The sequence below is a fragment of the Microcaecilia unicolor genome, chromosome 6 (assembly GCF_901765095.1).
Source record: "Microcaecilia unicolor chromosome 6, aMicUni1.1, whole genome shotgun sequence".
NCBI classification, from domain to species: Eukaryota; Metazoa; Chordata; class Amphibia; order Gymnophiona; family Siphonopidae; genus Microcaecilia; species Microcaecilia unicolor.
Genome location: NC_044036.1, coordinates 47137849 through 47155118, shown reverse-complemented (window position 1 = coordinate 47155118; position 17270 = coordinate 47137849). Strand labels below are relative to the sequence as shown.

The window sequence follows — 17270 nt, the reverse complement described above, 5'->3', positions numbered from 1 at the left end:
TACAGGAACGTAAGACCTTTGAAATAAGAATGATTGAATATTTTGACACCCAATAAACAGGACTTAATAAGGATCTGGGTTCTCTAACTCATTATAAAACATAAAGCTGTATTTCTCTGTTTATTACCCTCCTCTCACCTACCAACACCCATTCTGTTAGAATATCAATGAAATGCTTTGATGTCCCCATGCATACCCCCACCCTCCCACTCTGTCAGACAGTCAAAGTAATGCTTTGATGTTTCTCTCATATATACTATCTGCTACCTCATTTGCTTATTTCCGATCTGAGGAAGAAGGGCAATCTTTGAAAGCTCATCAAGAAATGTATTAAGTTATGTCCAATAAAAAAGGTATCATCTTATTTTCTTTTCCATGTTTTATTTTGTTTGATTTCTATTGATAACCTTTAAGAGTGGACTAACATGGCTACCACACCTCTCTGCCTCTGTCTCAAATCTCTCATCTCCCCTCTTCCCTTCCCTTCATGTGGACGGACAGGCGGGCGGCCTGATGCTGGTTGGGTTGGAGGGAGGGCGGGAGGCCGGCCTGGTGCTGTCTGTGTGCTGCTGGGTGGGAGGGAGGCCTGATGGTGGGTGCGAGGGAGGCCTGCTGCTGCGTGCTGGTTAGGAGGGAGGCCTGATGCTGCTGCTGCATGCTGGGTGGGAGGGAGGCCTGATGGTGGGTGCTGGGTGGGAGGGAAGCCTGATGGTGGGTGCTGGGTGCTGCCAGGTGCTGGGAGGTAGGGCAGGGGGGAGAGGAGGGCTGCTGGACATTTGTGGCTGGAGGGGAGAGGATGGTTGCTGGACATGGATGGAGGGCAAGAAATGAAGAAGAAAGGAGAAAAGTAAAGAAATCAATGGAAAGGAAGCCCTGGAAACGGAGTTAAGAGAACAGATAGAGAGCAGCAGAATCAGCGACTAGAACCAATATGGATAGAAAAACAAAATCACCAGACAACAAAGGTAGGAAAAATCATTTTATTTTCACTTTAGTGTTTGGAATATGTTGAATTGGAGAATTTACATCTGCTGTCTTATTTTGCACTGGGCATACTGGAGCTGTAACAGCTTACAGAAATGATTTATAATGGAAGAAAATCATGTTATTTTTTTCTCCTACACTAGTATAATATTTTCAATGATGTCTGTTTATATGCACCATGGCTGGTGTAAGGGGTGTGGCTATCATAGGGGTGGAGTCATATATGGTGACCCCACCCATAATGAGTACCGGCACTTTGCGATAAATAATTCGGTTTTGGGTTGCTGTTTGGGCACTCGGTCTCTAAAAGGTTCGCCATCACTGGGCTAGGGAATGGAAAGAAGAGCTGGGATCTCTACTCCCTCAACGAGAGCCTCGAAAGGACTGTTTCCTCTGAGAAAAAAAAAAGAGACTTCTGTGCCTGGACGCCCCTGCCCAATCAAAATTGAAGGAATCTCGCCCTTGCCTCCGGCCAAGAACCGAAGCTCACGAGAGTCTAGGGCAGTCTTCTGGAAGACGAGGAACATTAGTATCACCCACGGACCAACTTGTCCCCAAACAAAAAGGAATCTCTAAAGGGAAATGTACTCAACTTAGACAGAAGCCGCATCCGCTGACCAACCTCTCAACCTGACAGAACAGCGAGCTGCCACACCGAAAGCCATAGATTTCGAAGAAGCCCTCAGCAAATCATACAAAGTATCCACTAAAAAGGCAGAGCCCATCTTCATCTTAGCAACTTTTGTGTCTATAGAAGCCAAATCATCAGAAGATCTATCCTTCAGCCAACCAGAAGCAAACTCTAGCTACCAAAGAGCCACAAATAGCTGCCTGCACAGCCAAAGAAGAGACGTCAAAACTACTTTTTAAGAAGGCCTCCACCCTACAATCTTGAATGTCCCTAAGAGCTGTACTGCCATCCACTTAAACTGTGTTGCGCTTAGTGACCGCCAACACCACAGCATCCACCACAGGCACTTTAAGCAGCGCTTTGTCAGAATCTGGGACCGGATAGAGCTGAATCATGGACCTGGCCAAAGGGAGAATCTGGAACACCCCACTGGGCCTGAATGATGTCTCTAATATCCTGGTGCATAGGAAAGGTCTTCCCTGGATGCCTAGTGCCTTTAACCAGCAGATCCACCTTACGCCCCTCAGTGACAACCGGCTGGTACTCCTCAAAATGCAAGTCATCCTTGTGAAAGATGCGAACCACCAACGGATCCTCACCTGGTAAAGACTAATCCGCCCCTGCCTCTGATGAAGCAGGATCTCCCAACTGCGGGTCATCCAGTCCTTCCATCTCCTGGGCATATCCAACTCCTGATCCAAAGCCTGTTCGTCCTCTAGGTTCTAGGACTCTGTAGCTCTTTTTGCAGGAACCACCTGCCTGGACCCCGAGTCAGCAGAAGGGAGAGAAGAAGGAACTCCCTGTTTCAACAAAAACGCCTTATACATCTGCAGCACAATTCTAGAGGGAAACCTCCCTCCTGAGCTGGAAGCACCGCAGCTGGATGACCAGCCGGTTGAGGTAAAGTAGAAAGGGCCCAGTCCTCTACAATGGCTGGAGATGGTAAAATGGCCACTGTTCCCACCAAAACAGCAGCATGTAGAGACTCAGCCACCCGAGCCAAAGAAACAGGAGGCGAAGGAACCGTAACAGAACCCACTGGAACAGGACTGGCCGACTCAGACACTTCAACCGCAGTACAGAATTTACAAGCGCCAGAGGCTTTGACCTCCCCCCCCCCCCCCCCAATGCTAATAGACCATGCACCTCAAGCTTTTCCGACATAGTGTCTTTTTTTTTTTTAAGACAAAGGACGGCAGCCGACTGCTCCAACCGAAATCCTACACACAAAAACCCGGCGCCAAAGGAGCTGCTCTGTTCATTCGTGTTGCTGTTTTCTTTGCCACTTAGGGTTTTTTTTTTTGTTTTTTTTTTTAATCGCTGCTGCCTCTCCAATAGCTAAAATGCTCTCCCGATGGAGAGACTGAGACTCCCCAGTCCGAATCACCCATAAAAGTGGCTGGGGGACTGTAGGAGGAATTAGGGGGAGGGACCTGTTACCCCCCCTGGGTGTAACACCCCTCGCGCCGATTGAAGTGTATACTGCACTCAGTCACTTGCAGCAAAAAACCCCGGGGCACAGAAGAAAATATAGAAAGGAGACTAAACTTTTTTTTTTTTTTTAACAAAGGCTAGAGAAAATTAAAAAAAAAAAAAAAGGTTCTTTGAAGAGACTGAAGGGCTCACCTCCTTCCACATGCTGGAGACTGAGAACACTGAATCTAGGGCTAGATGGCCAAGGCTCTTATTGGCTCTCTAGAGTCAAGAGTTCTCAGTCTCCACCTGCTGGAAAGAGTGCATAACCCACCAGTCAGTTTCTGGACCGATCCAGAGACAGGCTACGGAAAATATATTTGGATCTATATTGTAAAAACGCAATACAGCGCAGTAAAAGGCAATGCTCGAACAAACATCTCATCACCTGCTACTGGAGGCGTGTTATGCCTTAAGGAGCAGAAGCAGCAAGAATTGGCTATTAATCACAGATTGCAGCATGTTATCTGCTGGCAGCCTGCTACCTAGTGTAGCTTTAACATATACTAGTAGCACTGCTCAGCATAGCATTGTGCAATTTTTTTTGTAAACTGTAATTTTCTTATTACCTGATAGGATCTTAAATTTACTGTATGTCAGTACAAATATATTATTTTCATCAAATGTAGCTTTTTACAGACATAGTAGACAGCCCTTGCTTCATATAACTAACTTATTCAAAAAGGCATACCCTAATGTGTGAAGCTGAATGCACATCGATTGGCCACGCAGGTGTTTGTGGCTAGTAGATTAGTGCTGGCGGCAGCTTGGAAACAACAATCCCTGCCTGATACAGCGGTGGTATTACACAAGCTGGACTATATTCACTTGATGTCTAAACTCACAGCAATGTGTACAAATAGTATAACAGCTTATCATCATATTTGGGACCCTTATGTCTTATGGCCAGCTCACTCGGGAACCGCTTCATAAGAATGCTAGAGGGGGGAAGAAGAGAGGATGGGGAGGGGTGAGGAGAAATTACAATGATAAGAAAAGTTAACAATGTTTGATATTTTCTATGAAAATCATTTGTGGATGGTTCCAATGATGTTATATTTCAATGCAGATATTTCAATAAAACTACAAATAAAAAAAAAAGGCATACCCTAATGACCCAACTTAAATGCCTCGATCCTGCAACACAACGAAACTAATACTCGAACTGGTCACAACTCAACCCTTCCTCCTTATCCCTGATGTGTCTGTCATACACGAACCTTCTACATTGTCACTCTGTATCTGTTATACCGGAACTGGCGATCGCCACCACGGTTATTATGTAAGCCACATTGAGCCTGCAAATAGGTGGGAAAATGTGGGATACAAATGCAATAAATAAATATAGCTTAATCTAATAAAAGACATCACACAATACCAAATGTGGTCCTCAAGATAATCAAAGAAGTCTGGTTTAGTGGAAAAAAATTTACAAATTAATCTGGTTAGAGCATGTGCATGCAAATATGTACCAAGAATATTTTTTGTGGATTTATGTATCACATGAAAACCAGACTCCTATAAATGTCTTGAGAATCAGAATTTAAAACAATGGATTTGCTACTGAACAATAAAAAAACAAAAACATCTTCTGTAGTTTAGACTAGCCATGTGATGGCATGTGATGCTACTGCTCAGTTATCTGAAACAACGAAGAGTCCAGGTTGTAGTTGAAAGCAGTGTTCTTCCCAGGACCTTCTCAATGGGCACACTACCCAGCTGATTTTATTGACCACCCAGTTAATGTAACAGAAATTGTTATAAAAATGTGCAGTACTTCACCAAAATGTTTCCTCTAAGCCACACACCTTTCTTTAGTTAGCAGCGCAGTTCTGGACTGCAGCACAGAACGCTGACTGCGTCTTTCCCCTCTGCTGCTGCTATTGCTGCTTCTTTCCAGAAGGCAAAACAAGTTAAAAGCCATCACAGGGATAACTCTGTATAAATGCAACTGCTAGTTCAACCCCTCTCGTCACTTCCTGTTTCGGGGCAGAGCTGGCCTTGCAATGGCTTTTAAAATTGTTTTGCCGCTGCTGTTGCTGGTCTGGAGAAAAAGAAGTGGCAGCAGGGCCAGACGCTGGATGGGAGGAGAGGGGGCAAATGCTGAATGGAAGGGGAAAAGAAAAAGGATAGAGTTAGTGAGAGACTGGAGAATAAGAGGAAATAGAATAGGAGAGAGTGTAAGGGAAAAAGTTGAAAAGGCTGTAGGAAGACAGTAAATAGGGAAACTGAAGACTGGATATTTTAGAAAGACAAATTAGGAAAGAGGCAGAAAAATAAACTGATGAAAAATTAATGGAAAACGAAAAATTATAAAAATGTACAAGAAATCCTGGCAAGAGAGTTAAGAGATGACAAGAAGAGCAGAAACCAGAGACTGGGACCAACACAATTAGAAAAAGTAAACAGCCAGACAACAAAGGTAGAAAAAAAAACGTTATTTTTAGTTTAGGATAAAGTAATGTGGTAGCTATATTAATAAATATAAATTGAAAATGGAAATAAGTTGATATCTTAAAACCTCTTTCCACATGTCAGGACAGCATACATAATAGCAGTCTACTGTCCTAACCAGAGGAAGGTGGCTTTGGATCCTGAAAGCTAGAACACAAGAATAGCTATACTGGGTCAGATGAATGGTCCATCCAGCCCAGTATCCTGTTTCTAACAGTGGCCAATTCAGGTCACAAGTATCTGGCAGAAACCCAAACAACATTCCATGCTGGCAATCTCTGGGCAACCAGTGGCTTCCCCATGTCTAATCTCAATAGCAAACTATGGACCTTTTTTCCTCCAGGAACTTGTCCAAACTTTTTTTTTTAGACCACAAATCGCTGTTCCCACATCCTCTGGCGACGGGTTCCAGAGCTTAACTATTCATTGAATTAAAAAATATTTCCTCCTATTTGCTTTAAAAGTATTTCCATGTAACTTTATTGCATATCCCCTAGTCTTTGTACAAAATAATAAGAGTCACTTCTACTCGTTCTACACCACTCAGGATTTTGTAGACCTCAATCATATCTCCCTTCAGCCGTCTCTTTTCCAAGCTTAAGAGCCCTAACTTCTATAGCCTTTCCTCATATGGGAGAAGTTCCATCCCCCTTTATCATTTTGGTCACTCTTCTTTAGACGTTTTCCAATTCTGCTATTTTTTTTTAAGGTATGACGACCAGAATTGAACGCAATACTCAAGGTAAGGTCACATCATGGAGCAACAAAGAGGTAATACAATATTTGTGGTCTTATTTACCATCCCTTTCCTAATAATTCCTAGCATTGTTTGCTTTTTTGGCTGCTGCACACTGGGCAAAAGATTTCAGTGTACTGTCTACAATGGCAACTAGATTTTCCATTAGGTAACTATGACTCAGATTATTCTTCCCAATGTGCATCATTTTGCATTTGTCATTAAATTTCATCTATTATTTGGATGCACAGTCTTCCAATTTCCTAAGGTCTTCCTACAAATTTTCACAGTCTGCATGTGTGTTTTAACAACAAATAGTTTTATGTCATCTGCAAATGTAATTACCTCATTTGTCATTCTGATTTCCTGATCCTATATAAATATGTTAAAATAGCACTGATCCCAGTAAGGCTCCCTGCGGCACTCCATTATTCACCCTCCTTCATTGAGAGAAATAACCATTTAAACCTACTCCCTGTTTTCAGTCCAATAATCAATTCCTAATCCACAGGAAAAATTATGTTTTACCTGATCATTTTTTTTCTTTAGTTGCAGCAGATTAATCCAGAAACTGATTGTATATCTATCTCCAGCAGGTGGTGGACAGCTTCACACTAGCTCCTGGATTCTTCATTTGGGGTGCGCGTCTTCTAGCTTGGCTAGCTCATTTGAGCTTGGATATGTTCAGCTAAGTGGTACCATCTCTGCATCTGCAGACAGAGGTGATGCTGAGGGCCCCACAGACAGGCCATACTACAAGATAGAACATTTCAGCAGGAACAGCCTTTTTAATAAGTAGGCCTGATGCAACAATAAAATCTGGAGAAAATGGCTCCAGGGCCCCAGAAGGGTCAAACAACTCATCCCCAATCCAGCCCATGTAGAAGTCAGGCTCCCCGCTGAAACCTGTGGAGAGAGAGTCCGGGAGGGATCCTGGGTCCGACTCTGCCTGATGTAGCAAAACCGCAGCTTTTACAACGGAGCCTGCCAGCGGGAAAAATCAGGCCACAAACGCACATCATATGGTCCTGTGCAGGAAACCACCCGATCGGTGGGAAGGGAAGCCCTCTCCCCTGACAAGGCCTCCGAGCACCCAGTCAAACACCACTTCCTGCAGCGGTGAGCAGACAAGCTCCTGAAGCCGCAAAGAGCCGACAGCAATCAAATTCTTAAAGGGGCCACTCACCTGACTACTGAGTGTCTGCTGACTCTGGTCTGTAGGATTCTGCCCAAAATGGGGTTTCCCACACTGGAACTCTCTCCCAGGATTGCCTCCAAGCATAGCAGCACAAAAAGAGCCAAGCCGACCCTATTGCGCCGTTTCTTTTCCTCCTGTGAAGGGTATTTTTTTTTTGTTTGTTTTTTTTTTTTTTAACCTGTGAGCAAAGACCAGGTAGAACAGGCAGTGGACACTGGGGGTGATCACAGGTATGCCTTCAAAGATGGAACCGCTCAGCCAAACACCTCCAAGTTCAACTGAGCTAGACAAGCTAGAACTGGAGCACCCCAAATGAAGAATCCAGGAGCTGATGTGAAGCCATCCACCAACTGCTGGAGAAAGAAATATGCAACCATTTTCTGGATTCATCTGCTGCTATGCCAAGGAACGGAACATTGCCTCCTATCCCAAGGCTTTAATTTTTTTAGGAGTCTTCTGAAAATCTAGACATCTAGATGTTTGTTTACGCCTTCAAAGAAATTAAGCAAATTGGTGAGGCAAGGCTTCCCTTGGCTGAATCCATGCTGACTCTGTCCCATTTAATCATGTTTGTCTTCGTGTTCTGTAACTTTATTCTTTATAATAGGCACTGAGAGCTCAACATCCAGCAGTTGGACAAAATTCATAAAATTCAGAGTAGCTATAAACATAGTTAAACTACAGGCAAACAAGCAGGGAAAGCATGGCTCATGAAAATTTTTCCAACCTCCCTGCAAGTGTTTGTGTATGCACGCACGTGCATGCGTACACGTGTCTATCTGTAAGAAGTGCTCACAGGCTCATGACATGAGCAAAAATGTAGAATATCTTACCCGATAATTTTCTTTCCTTTAGTCGTAGCAGATGAATCCAGAAACTTGTGGGTTGTGTCCATCTACCAGCAGGTGGAGATAGAGCACACAGCTTTGTACTGTGCCTAGTAGGACGTCATGCTCTCTGGCCAGTCAGTATACCTCATAAAGCAGAAGAAGACAGAGAATCAACCACCTCCCTTCCTCATAGAGCCGCATCACCCGCAGACCAATCAGTTGTGAAAGTCTAAAAAAAAGGGAGAAAAAAAACAAGAAACTCCACCCCCCCACCCAAACAAAAACATGCAGCAAACTTTTCACAAGACAGAGGTTCCAAATCTAGGGAGACCAGAAACAGATAAGGGCAGGATACTTGATTCATCTGCTGTGACTAAACGAAATAAAATTATTAGGTAAGATAATTTTATATTCCTTAGCATCAGCAGCAGATGAATCCAGAAACTTGTGGGATGCAGAAAAGCAGTATCTAAACAGGGGGGGGGGGGGGCGCAGACAGAAGACCGGAGGAAAGAACCACGGCCCCAAACGAATAATCCACCCTGGCAAAGACATCTACAAGGACAAAAGTGTGGGTGGGTAACTAAGTTGCTGCCATACAAATCTCGTCCAGGAAGTAGCCAATGCCCGCATAGAGTCTGCCCGCAAATGAACTACCAAGGATCGACCACCCAGAATGTATACAGAGAAAATAACCTCATGAAGCCATCTGGTAATGATAGCCTTGGAAGCTGCTTTACCTTTCTGAGGCCCCGAGAAAAAGTACAAAACGATGGTCTGACCTACAAAAATTATTGGTGACTGCCAAATATTGCAAAAAACATTTCCAGCAAGATGCTCTGAGTTTCATGTCCTTTTAGGATTTTTACTTGCTGAGCTTCATTGAAGTTGTTTCCAAGTGCATTACTGAATACAGAACCAGAGTTCTTGACTCTTTTTTTCAACACCCGCAATTTTTATACAAGAGAATTTACCCCTGACGAAGGCATATTTGTATGCTAAAATACAGCTGTGTCGGGTTTATCCTTACTCACAATTGCTGAGCCTAAGAAAGAATCATCTGGTTCCACTTTTATCCACCGACTCCATTTTTTTATTAACTGTATGAACGTGAACCAATGAAGCACACAGGGCATTATCAGAGCTTGCAGTCAGCAGCCCTCTGCTAAACCCTAAGGAGATCATTACTCTCCAGTCAGCAAACCTGCAAGCAAAGGCTGACAACAGGGATTGGCCACCTTCATAAGGACTTCAACAAGCCTGGCACATTTATGTTCCCAAGTTAATGCAGGAACTTTGTGTAAAAATTTACGAATACCAGTTTTTTTTATACTTATCCAAACTGTACAGAAATAAGAGAAAGTAGCCTTGAGCTATCTCTTGTTTTGTATTTGGTTATAAAAACTGATTAAGGACAAGCATGATATATATTCTTACTAAAATAAGGTAAAGGAGTCCAGACTCTGGTCTACATTGTCGACATTATATCAGCCTGATGCACAATCCAGAATAAAAAAAAAGCCCATTGATGATACTTAATGCAAGGATTGTATGCTCTGAAAAATTACAAATCAAGAATACATTTCACAAATTATTTTATAATATATAAACTTAATTTAAATTGCAATATTTCCCCACTAACACTATAAGCTGACCATTACTTATGCTTGAAAACAATCACTGCAGATTCCTCTCTCATAGAATCTAGCTTCTGCACGCCACAAGTTTAATTAGAACGCTGCATCTTCATCATACTCAACAGAGCCTGCAAATTCTTTAGAATCACTCAAACAGTATCCAAGCCACAATAGAAATAATAATTTAAATAATCAAAGATCATATTTTACCTCCAAGCAAAAATAGCCTCTGCAAACATGGGCCTCAGCTAATGAAAAACTAAAAGCAATAGTGCTTTTAGTGCTAATCATAGCTTCTGGTTACAACGATGAATGATCAAACATATCAACAAAATACATTTCATGAGAAATTGGGATGAACTAAGCAAAAACACATCGAACAAAATAGCACCACTTAAAATAAAAACAACCACGTCCCTGGTTTAATAATGAACTACTAGAAATGAAGAAAATTTGTAGGAAATTGGAAAGAAAATACATGTTCTCGAATAGTCATTTCCCTTCTGACAAGAACGACATTATACTCGCTCCAATCCCTAAGAACGTCATAAGTAATCAGTGAACTCAGAAATTATAGCCCAGTAGCCTCAATACTCTTATTGACCAAAACGATGGAGGGTCTCGTAGCACAACAATAGAATATCCAATGCATTTCTCAGTCTTCCATAGCTCTCAATCACGTTTCAGACCACTCTATAGCTCTGAGACAGTCATAACTACCCTGATGACAAAATTCAGAAGATTAATATGCCACACGTCATAAAATTCTACTACTACAATTTGGTATGTCAAGTGCTTTTGATCTAGTAGACCACACAACACTAATAACTCTACTCAACAATATGAAAATTAGTGGCGCAGGGACAGCTTGGTTCAATGGTTTTCTAAGGACTAGGTCTTATCTTGTAAATATGTCTAATTAGTTTTCAGCTTCTTGGATATCAATGTGAAGTGCCATAAGGTTCACCAATATCATCTATATTATTCAACCTTATGATAGCCCCACTCAGCAAATGACTAGAAAAAATGGGATTCAACCCCTTTATATATGCTGATGTTACTATATACATACCTTTTAATAGCAACATCACAGAAATAATCGGATAAGGTTAAAAAAGGGCTGGACCTTATGGGAAAGTGAGCCACAATTTTCAAACTAAAAATTAGAGATAAAACCAAATTCATGGTTCTATCTAGCTCGCATAATCCCACTTCCTACCAAAACTTTACAATTGACCAACATACCATACCATATTGAAACAACTAAAAATACTAGGATAGGAATTATACTTTATTAACATCAGACTCTTGCAAATCGGGTTTCAGAAGTAACATCAAAGTGTTTCAAAACTCTAAGGAAATTAAGACGGATTAGAGACTATTTTCCCAATCATTTCATATTTATTTATTTTATTGCATTTGTAACCCACATTTTCCCACCTATTTGCAGGCTCAATGTGGCTTACAGAGTATGGTTATGACAATCATTCCATTGTACCAGATACATTTAGTTATGTCCCAACTACACAATTGTAATGCAGCATATGTAGGGTGCAAATAAAACATACTAAAACTCACAGGCAGTAAGACTTCTATTACAGAAGTTAAAATATGAAAGAGCAACCACACTATTGGTAATGCTACATAGGCTCCCAATCAAGGCCAGACTATTTTTCAAAACTAGCACTCTCATTTTCAAAATATTGTTTGGCATATCTCCAGATTACATGCTAGACCTGATTGAACTATCACCTAGAAACGAAAGCCCAGGAACCAGAAGTTATTTACTACTTCACCAACCCACCTGCAGAAACAATTTACAAATCCATCTATACGGCTGGATTTAGTTATCTGGGCTCTAAATGGTGGAATTCAATTCCCAAGGTCACAAGAAGCATTTCAAACTATCTTCAGTTCAGATAAGAACTAAAAAACTACCTTTTCAATACATTTTATGGTTAATCTGTATGTGCTTCTGATTTTCTACACTACTTTGTAATTGTAATGCATCACTTGAAATCTCAACTAATTGTTAACTGTAAGCCACACTGAACCAAAACTTGTTTTTGGATAATTGAGGCATATAAGAATGAATAAATAAAATATTACAATGGCTGACTTTGCATGATGTTTGGAGTGACAGCTGATATATCTCTGCAGAGAGGCTAAATCCTAAAGAGCTTATTATCCCAAATTTCAAAATGTTTATCAAGCATTTATAAAAGATCATAACAGCATTATTAGCAATTGCATTGCACAAAAAATACAGAATGCAGAGTCCCCCCCCCCCCCCCAACTACCTTACAATCGCTGGTAATCAAGTAGTACAATCAGAGCCAAAAGTGATCCCGAGCCGCACTTGCCCATGTCAGCTCTACTCTCAAAATGGATGCCGTGACCTCTTGCGGCAGTCTCATTAGATTGCCACTAAAGGACATGGCAGACATTTTTAGATCATGGAGAAGAGCAACTAGTGATCATTCCTGCCCTGACTACACCCCTAGACAGTGGTGTGCTGGAGCCAGCTCACACCGGCTCACAAGAGCCGGCTGTTACATTTTTTACCATCTTGCGAGCCAGTTGTTCTTCAGAGCGAGCCGGCTCTCCTCACTCCCTCCCCCAAGCTACAGGGTCCCAGGCTCCGAGTCCAGTGTACATATCTGAAGAAGGCAACCACCCTGGTTGTCCAGTGGATTCTTCGGGGCAGGCAGGAAAGATCCCCAGTCTTGCCTGCCCGCTGCCTGCACTGACCATCCCCTGCTGCCGGATCGCTCTTTAAAAATGGCCGTTGAGACTTCCAGCAGCGGCCTCACAAGACTTCTGCTGAAGTCTTGGAGGCCGCTCTTGTAAGTCTCGGTGGCCATTTTGAAGAGCGATGCAGTAGCGCCGCAGAAGAGTCAGCGCCGGCAGCGGGCAGGAAAGACTAGGGATCTTCTCTGCCTGCCCTGAAGAATCCACTGGACAACCAGGTTGCCTTCTTCAGGTATGTACTGGACTCAGGGCCAGATGCACTAAACTTTAACGAGCCAATAATGAGCCATTAACGAACAAGCAGTAAACCATGGCATGCACTAAACAGTTTTTTCCAACGGCGGTAGCAGGTAACGAAAACGGAATAAAAACGAGTAACTACCATTGTAATGTGAACGATTCGGGATGCACTAACCATACCGACAATTGCACCAACTCATTTACCACGATATATTTAATGTGTGGTCAGAGCTGTCGGTAAGGCCAGAGCTGTCATACAGACACGTCATAACACGTCCTTGTGGGCGTGTTTGCCCCCCCCCCGCCCGAGGTCGCCGCTGCTCCCCGCTCCCCCCTGCATTAAAAAAAAATCGTGATTTTAGGTAGCCCTGGCCCCCCTCCCTCCCTTTCTAAACAGCTCCCGCCATCCTCCGCCCCATGCCCCGCCGCCCCCCGAGGTCGTCGCCGCCGCTCCCCCCCCCACCGTCTTACCGGGCCCTCGCAGCGCCTCTCACCTCTGTGTGAAGGCACTGCAACAGCAAGAACAGCTGATCCTCTTCGCTGAAGAGTCTTCGGACGTCCCTCCTTTCGTCCAGGGCCCGCCCTCATCTGACATAAGTAACCTACGTCAGACGAGGGCGGGCCCTGGACGAAAGGAGGAACGTCCAAAGACTCTTCAGTGAAGAGGATCAGCTGTTCTTGCCGTTGCAGCGCCTTCACACAGAGGTGAGAGGCGCTGCGAGGGCCCGGTAAGACGGAGGGGGGGGGGGGCGGGAGCTGTTTAAAGAGAGAGGAAGGAAGGGGGCCGGGGCTGCCTAAAATCACGATTTTTTTAATGCAGGGGGGAGCGAAGCCCATCCTTAAAGGACGTCCATAACGGACGTCCAAAGACCCTTTTTTTTTTTAACGTACCGACACTTTACCGAAGGTATTCATGCATCCGACTTTTGAATACCGCAACAAACATTTCTGAGGTGTTTTTTTTTAATGCATTCTTCGTTTTTTTCAAATTCGGTAAGTACTTTTACATTTTACTTTCTTTTACGTTTGGTTGATGCATCTTGGCCTCAGAGACTGGGACCCTGTAGCTCGAGCGGGGGAGGAGGAGAAGAGCCGGATTGCCTTGCACCACAGGGGAGGGGAGGAGGAGAAGAGCAGAGCCGGCTTGCCCTGCACCACAGAATCTCAGACTTCCTGGAGAGAGTAATGCACTGCCCCTCTCCCAGGCTCTCTCCCCAGCTATAGCCAGCTCTGCAGTTTGGGGGACACACGCACAGAGGTGGACCGGGGAGAGAGCCCGTTGTGGGGGGGGGAGGCGAGCAGAGATGGACCGGGGAGACAGCCTGTTGGGGGGGGGGGGTGGCGCAGAGGTGGACCAGGAAGAGAGCCTGTTAAAAATTTACCAGCACACCACTGCCCCTAGACCACTAGGGATTATAAGATAGGCAGAGGAGCGAGGCAACTCCTGCTCGGAAGACAAACAGGACAAAGCACACACTTTTAGTTTCCTCCAAAAATACGCTCAGTTTCAGACAAAACCAAAACAATGGTCATAGCATTTCAACTGAAACTGGACAGAAAATGTTATTTGGGGCCAGTTTCAGTACCACAACCAAAACTGAAATTTAGTCAACCTGTACGTTGACTCTTCCCCCACACACACACACTTTATTTTCTATTATTATGGGGGCCTTATGGACAGAGATCCACCCTTTTGCCACATACTGAATTCCGATTGTGATTACATTTATGATGGTATAAGAAAGGTATTTTAAAATGCATTGGACCCTGGTTCTTTGGGATCCTGTAATTGTCAACAGGGAGTAGTGACACTAGTGTTTATTACACCCATTTTCTACTCCATGTTTCAGAATCTCTACTATCACTATTTATCTATCTGAATGGGAATTAGTTTTTATTGTACTTTTAGACAGGCAGAGGGAGCAATTTTCAACCAAACCATCTTACCCAGGTAAACAGCTTTGAATATTTCCACCAAAGCTCATTCAGCTAGTACTCATATTGCTTAGACCATCTAACAGAAGGGAAAAAAAACACTTGCACAGCCATATCTAATCTATACCAGAACCAACCAATATTGATCTCTTCTGATTATTTTATCATATCATTATTTAACATTACATTTTTTTCCTACTCTCACTTGTATGTTATGTATTGTCATTTTATTTACCCTACCTACCTGTTATTCTTGTACATTAATTGTATCAATATGCTGAACCTCTTACTGTTAATGGTGATGCCATTGCTATATAATGTAAGCCACATTGAGCCTGCAAATAGGTGGGAAAATGTGGAATACAAATGCAGCAAATAAATTACTACAAAGGAATTTATATCAAATACACATAAAGTAATGAGATAATTGCTACTCAGTAATATTTGGACACTAAGCAACATGTAAGGGTTCCGCAACTTTTATTTACTATTTAAACTAGATATGCATTTTAGTTAAATTAAGAAACTGGACCACATAGACTTGAAGAGTATGAAACTGGAAGAGCAGACACTTGCCTGGAGAGAGAAGCTGGAAGGAAGAACAGTGAGTACCTGAAAGTGAAAAAGCCAAGTGGCAAGACAATGTCTGGGAAGAGGATGCTGGAAAATCTATTAAGACAAGCAAGGTGAAAGGAAACAGGTGAAAGAACGCCTACAGGCAAGGGGATGGGAAGCCAGGGCCTCTGGAAGGAAGAAAGATGGAAGAAGGGTGCTTGGAAAAGAGGACAAAGAAATAAAGTACAAACAAAAATATGTAATAAGTTTAAAAACAAGTTTCTGAATCCTACAACTTTTTGGCTGGCATTTATGTACTCTAAATATTTTTTCACACCAGGTAACAGTGTTACAAGTAACCTGAAACTGTTTCTATAGAAGTTTTAGAATAATAATTACAGGGTATGAAGATTTACTATGTAACTTGACAATAGCTACTGTTAATATGTAGGTTAAAGCAGTTCCCTGCCTGTACCCAAGTGCCAAGCTGTGATAGGGGCCATCACTTGCACAACAGTTTCTTGGCAGACTACTAGTTGGCTGGTTTACCACTGCCTTCCTTAGATATGTAAATACACAAAACATTCTGTAGACACAAAAACGTATATCCATTAACAATGCACACTGAAGTAATTTTTTTTTTACACAACAGAAATACTCAAGCTGCAATTTTTTTCCCTAAGCATATCATTTCTGAAAATAAATATGAAAAGTAACCGTTTAACTATATATCTGATACCATGCAGGCCGGCCATGCTAACCTGCGCTGAATTAATTGGCCATTTAACGTTGTTTACTAACAATCTAGTACTGTTCCCCACAGTTTACAGGGTATCGACAAGAGTTTTAAATCAAAGAATGAATTCTACATTGAAAAGAATATCTTAGACAGAAACTCCTTTCTGCAGTCTTTCTATACAAAACAAAACGCTAAATAGCGCTGACAAAGACCACTTCCCCGAGTTAGTTTTGAAATTGCGGATAGATGGAAGGAATATACCCATCTCTAGGGATGGGGAGTGGGGGCTGATGTGGAACCCTTTAACACACACATATACACTCCCTTCCCCTCCCCCCACTAGCGCGCGTACAACGCGTCTTGTTACCACAACGAGGCAGCTTCGCTCAGGCCTAGGCCGCACGGGTGTTTCATGTCAAACCGCGAAATCCCGCACGTCACCCAGGGCCAAACGAAGCTACCCAAACCTGTTGCAAACAGGCAGACAGTTGTGTACGTACTCGGGCGGGAAAAGCCGCAAATCCTCGATTTGTCCGAGGAATCCGAAGAGGGTTTTCATCTGCTCCGAGCTGGCGCTGGGGGAGACATTCGTCACCTGGATCACGTCGGTGCTGGAACTCATTTCGCTTTTCCCTGCTTCAACACATTAAATATATATATAAAAAAGTAAAATACCAAATTAGTAACCTAAGAATCAGCGAAAGTTTTTTTATGGGTATCCCAATAGACTTGTTCTTAGAACAAGGCTGGTGAAACCGTTATTAAGTCGCCAAACCGCCACCATGAGCCAGCGACAAAACCAAATCTTGCAGGGCCGCACTATCCCACAATGCTCGGTTCCGGCGCATGCGCTTTGCGTTTCACTCGATCGGCACCTTCCGTATCGGACGATTTCGTGTCCCAATAAACAAGTAGGCTTTACTCTGTGGTAGAACAGTTCAAGGAGGTTTAATAAACTGGAGTGGAAGTTAGCCTATAGTCCGTTGTAAGCAAGGAAGCCAATTAGGACAATCTAAGTTTCCCCTTCCCAGCGCAGCCGTCATCCCCGTTACTCAAAACAAAGCAAGCAAACCTATGATGAGCTGCTGCATCTACATTGTCGTTTTT

General features: G+C 43.0%; 1 protein-coding gene across 5 annotated transcripts in view; it reads right to left on the bottom strand.

Moving 5' to 3' along the window:
* The window catches only part of SRSF11 (serine and arginine rich splicing factor 11), a 202495-nt gene extending 185492 nt beyond the window's left edge, over window positions 1-17003 (bottom strand). For all 5 annotated transcript variants that reach the window (XM_030205240.1, XM_030205241.1, XM_030205242.1 and 2 more), the window contains exon 1: window positions 16664-17003. In XM_030205240.1, the coding sequence (XP_030061100.1) occupies window positions 16664-16785 (122 nt within the window). In that variant the 5' untranslated portion in view covers window positions 16786-17003. The remainder of the gene's footprint in view (window positions 1-16663) is intronic.
* Window positions 17004-17270: the final 267 nt, after the last annotated feature.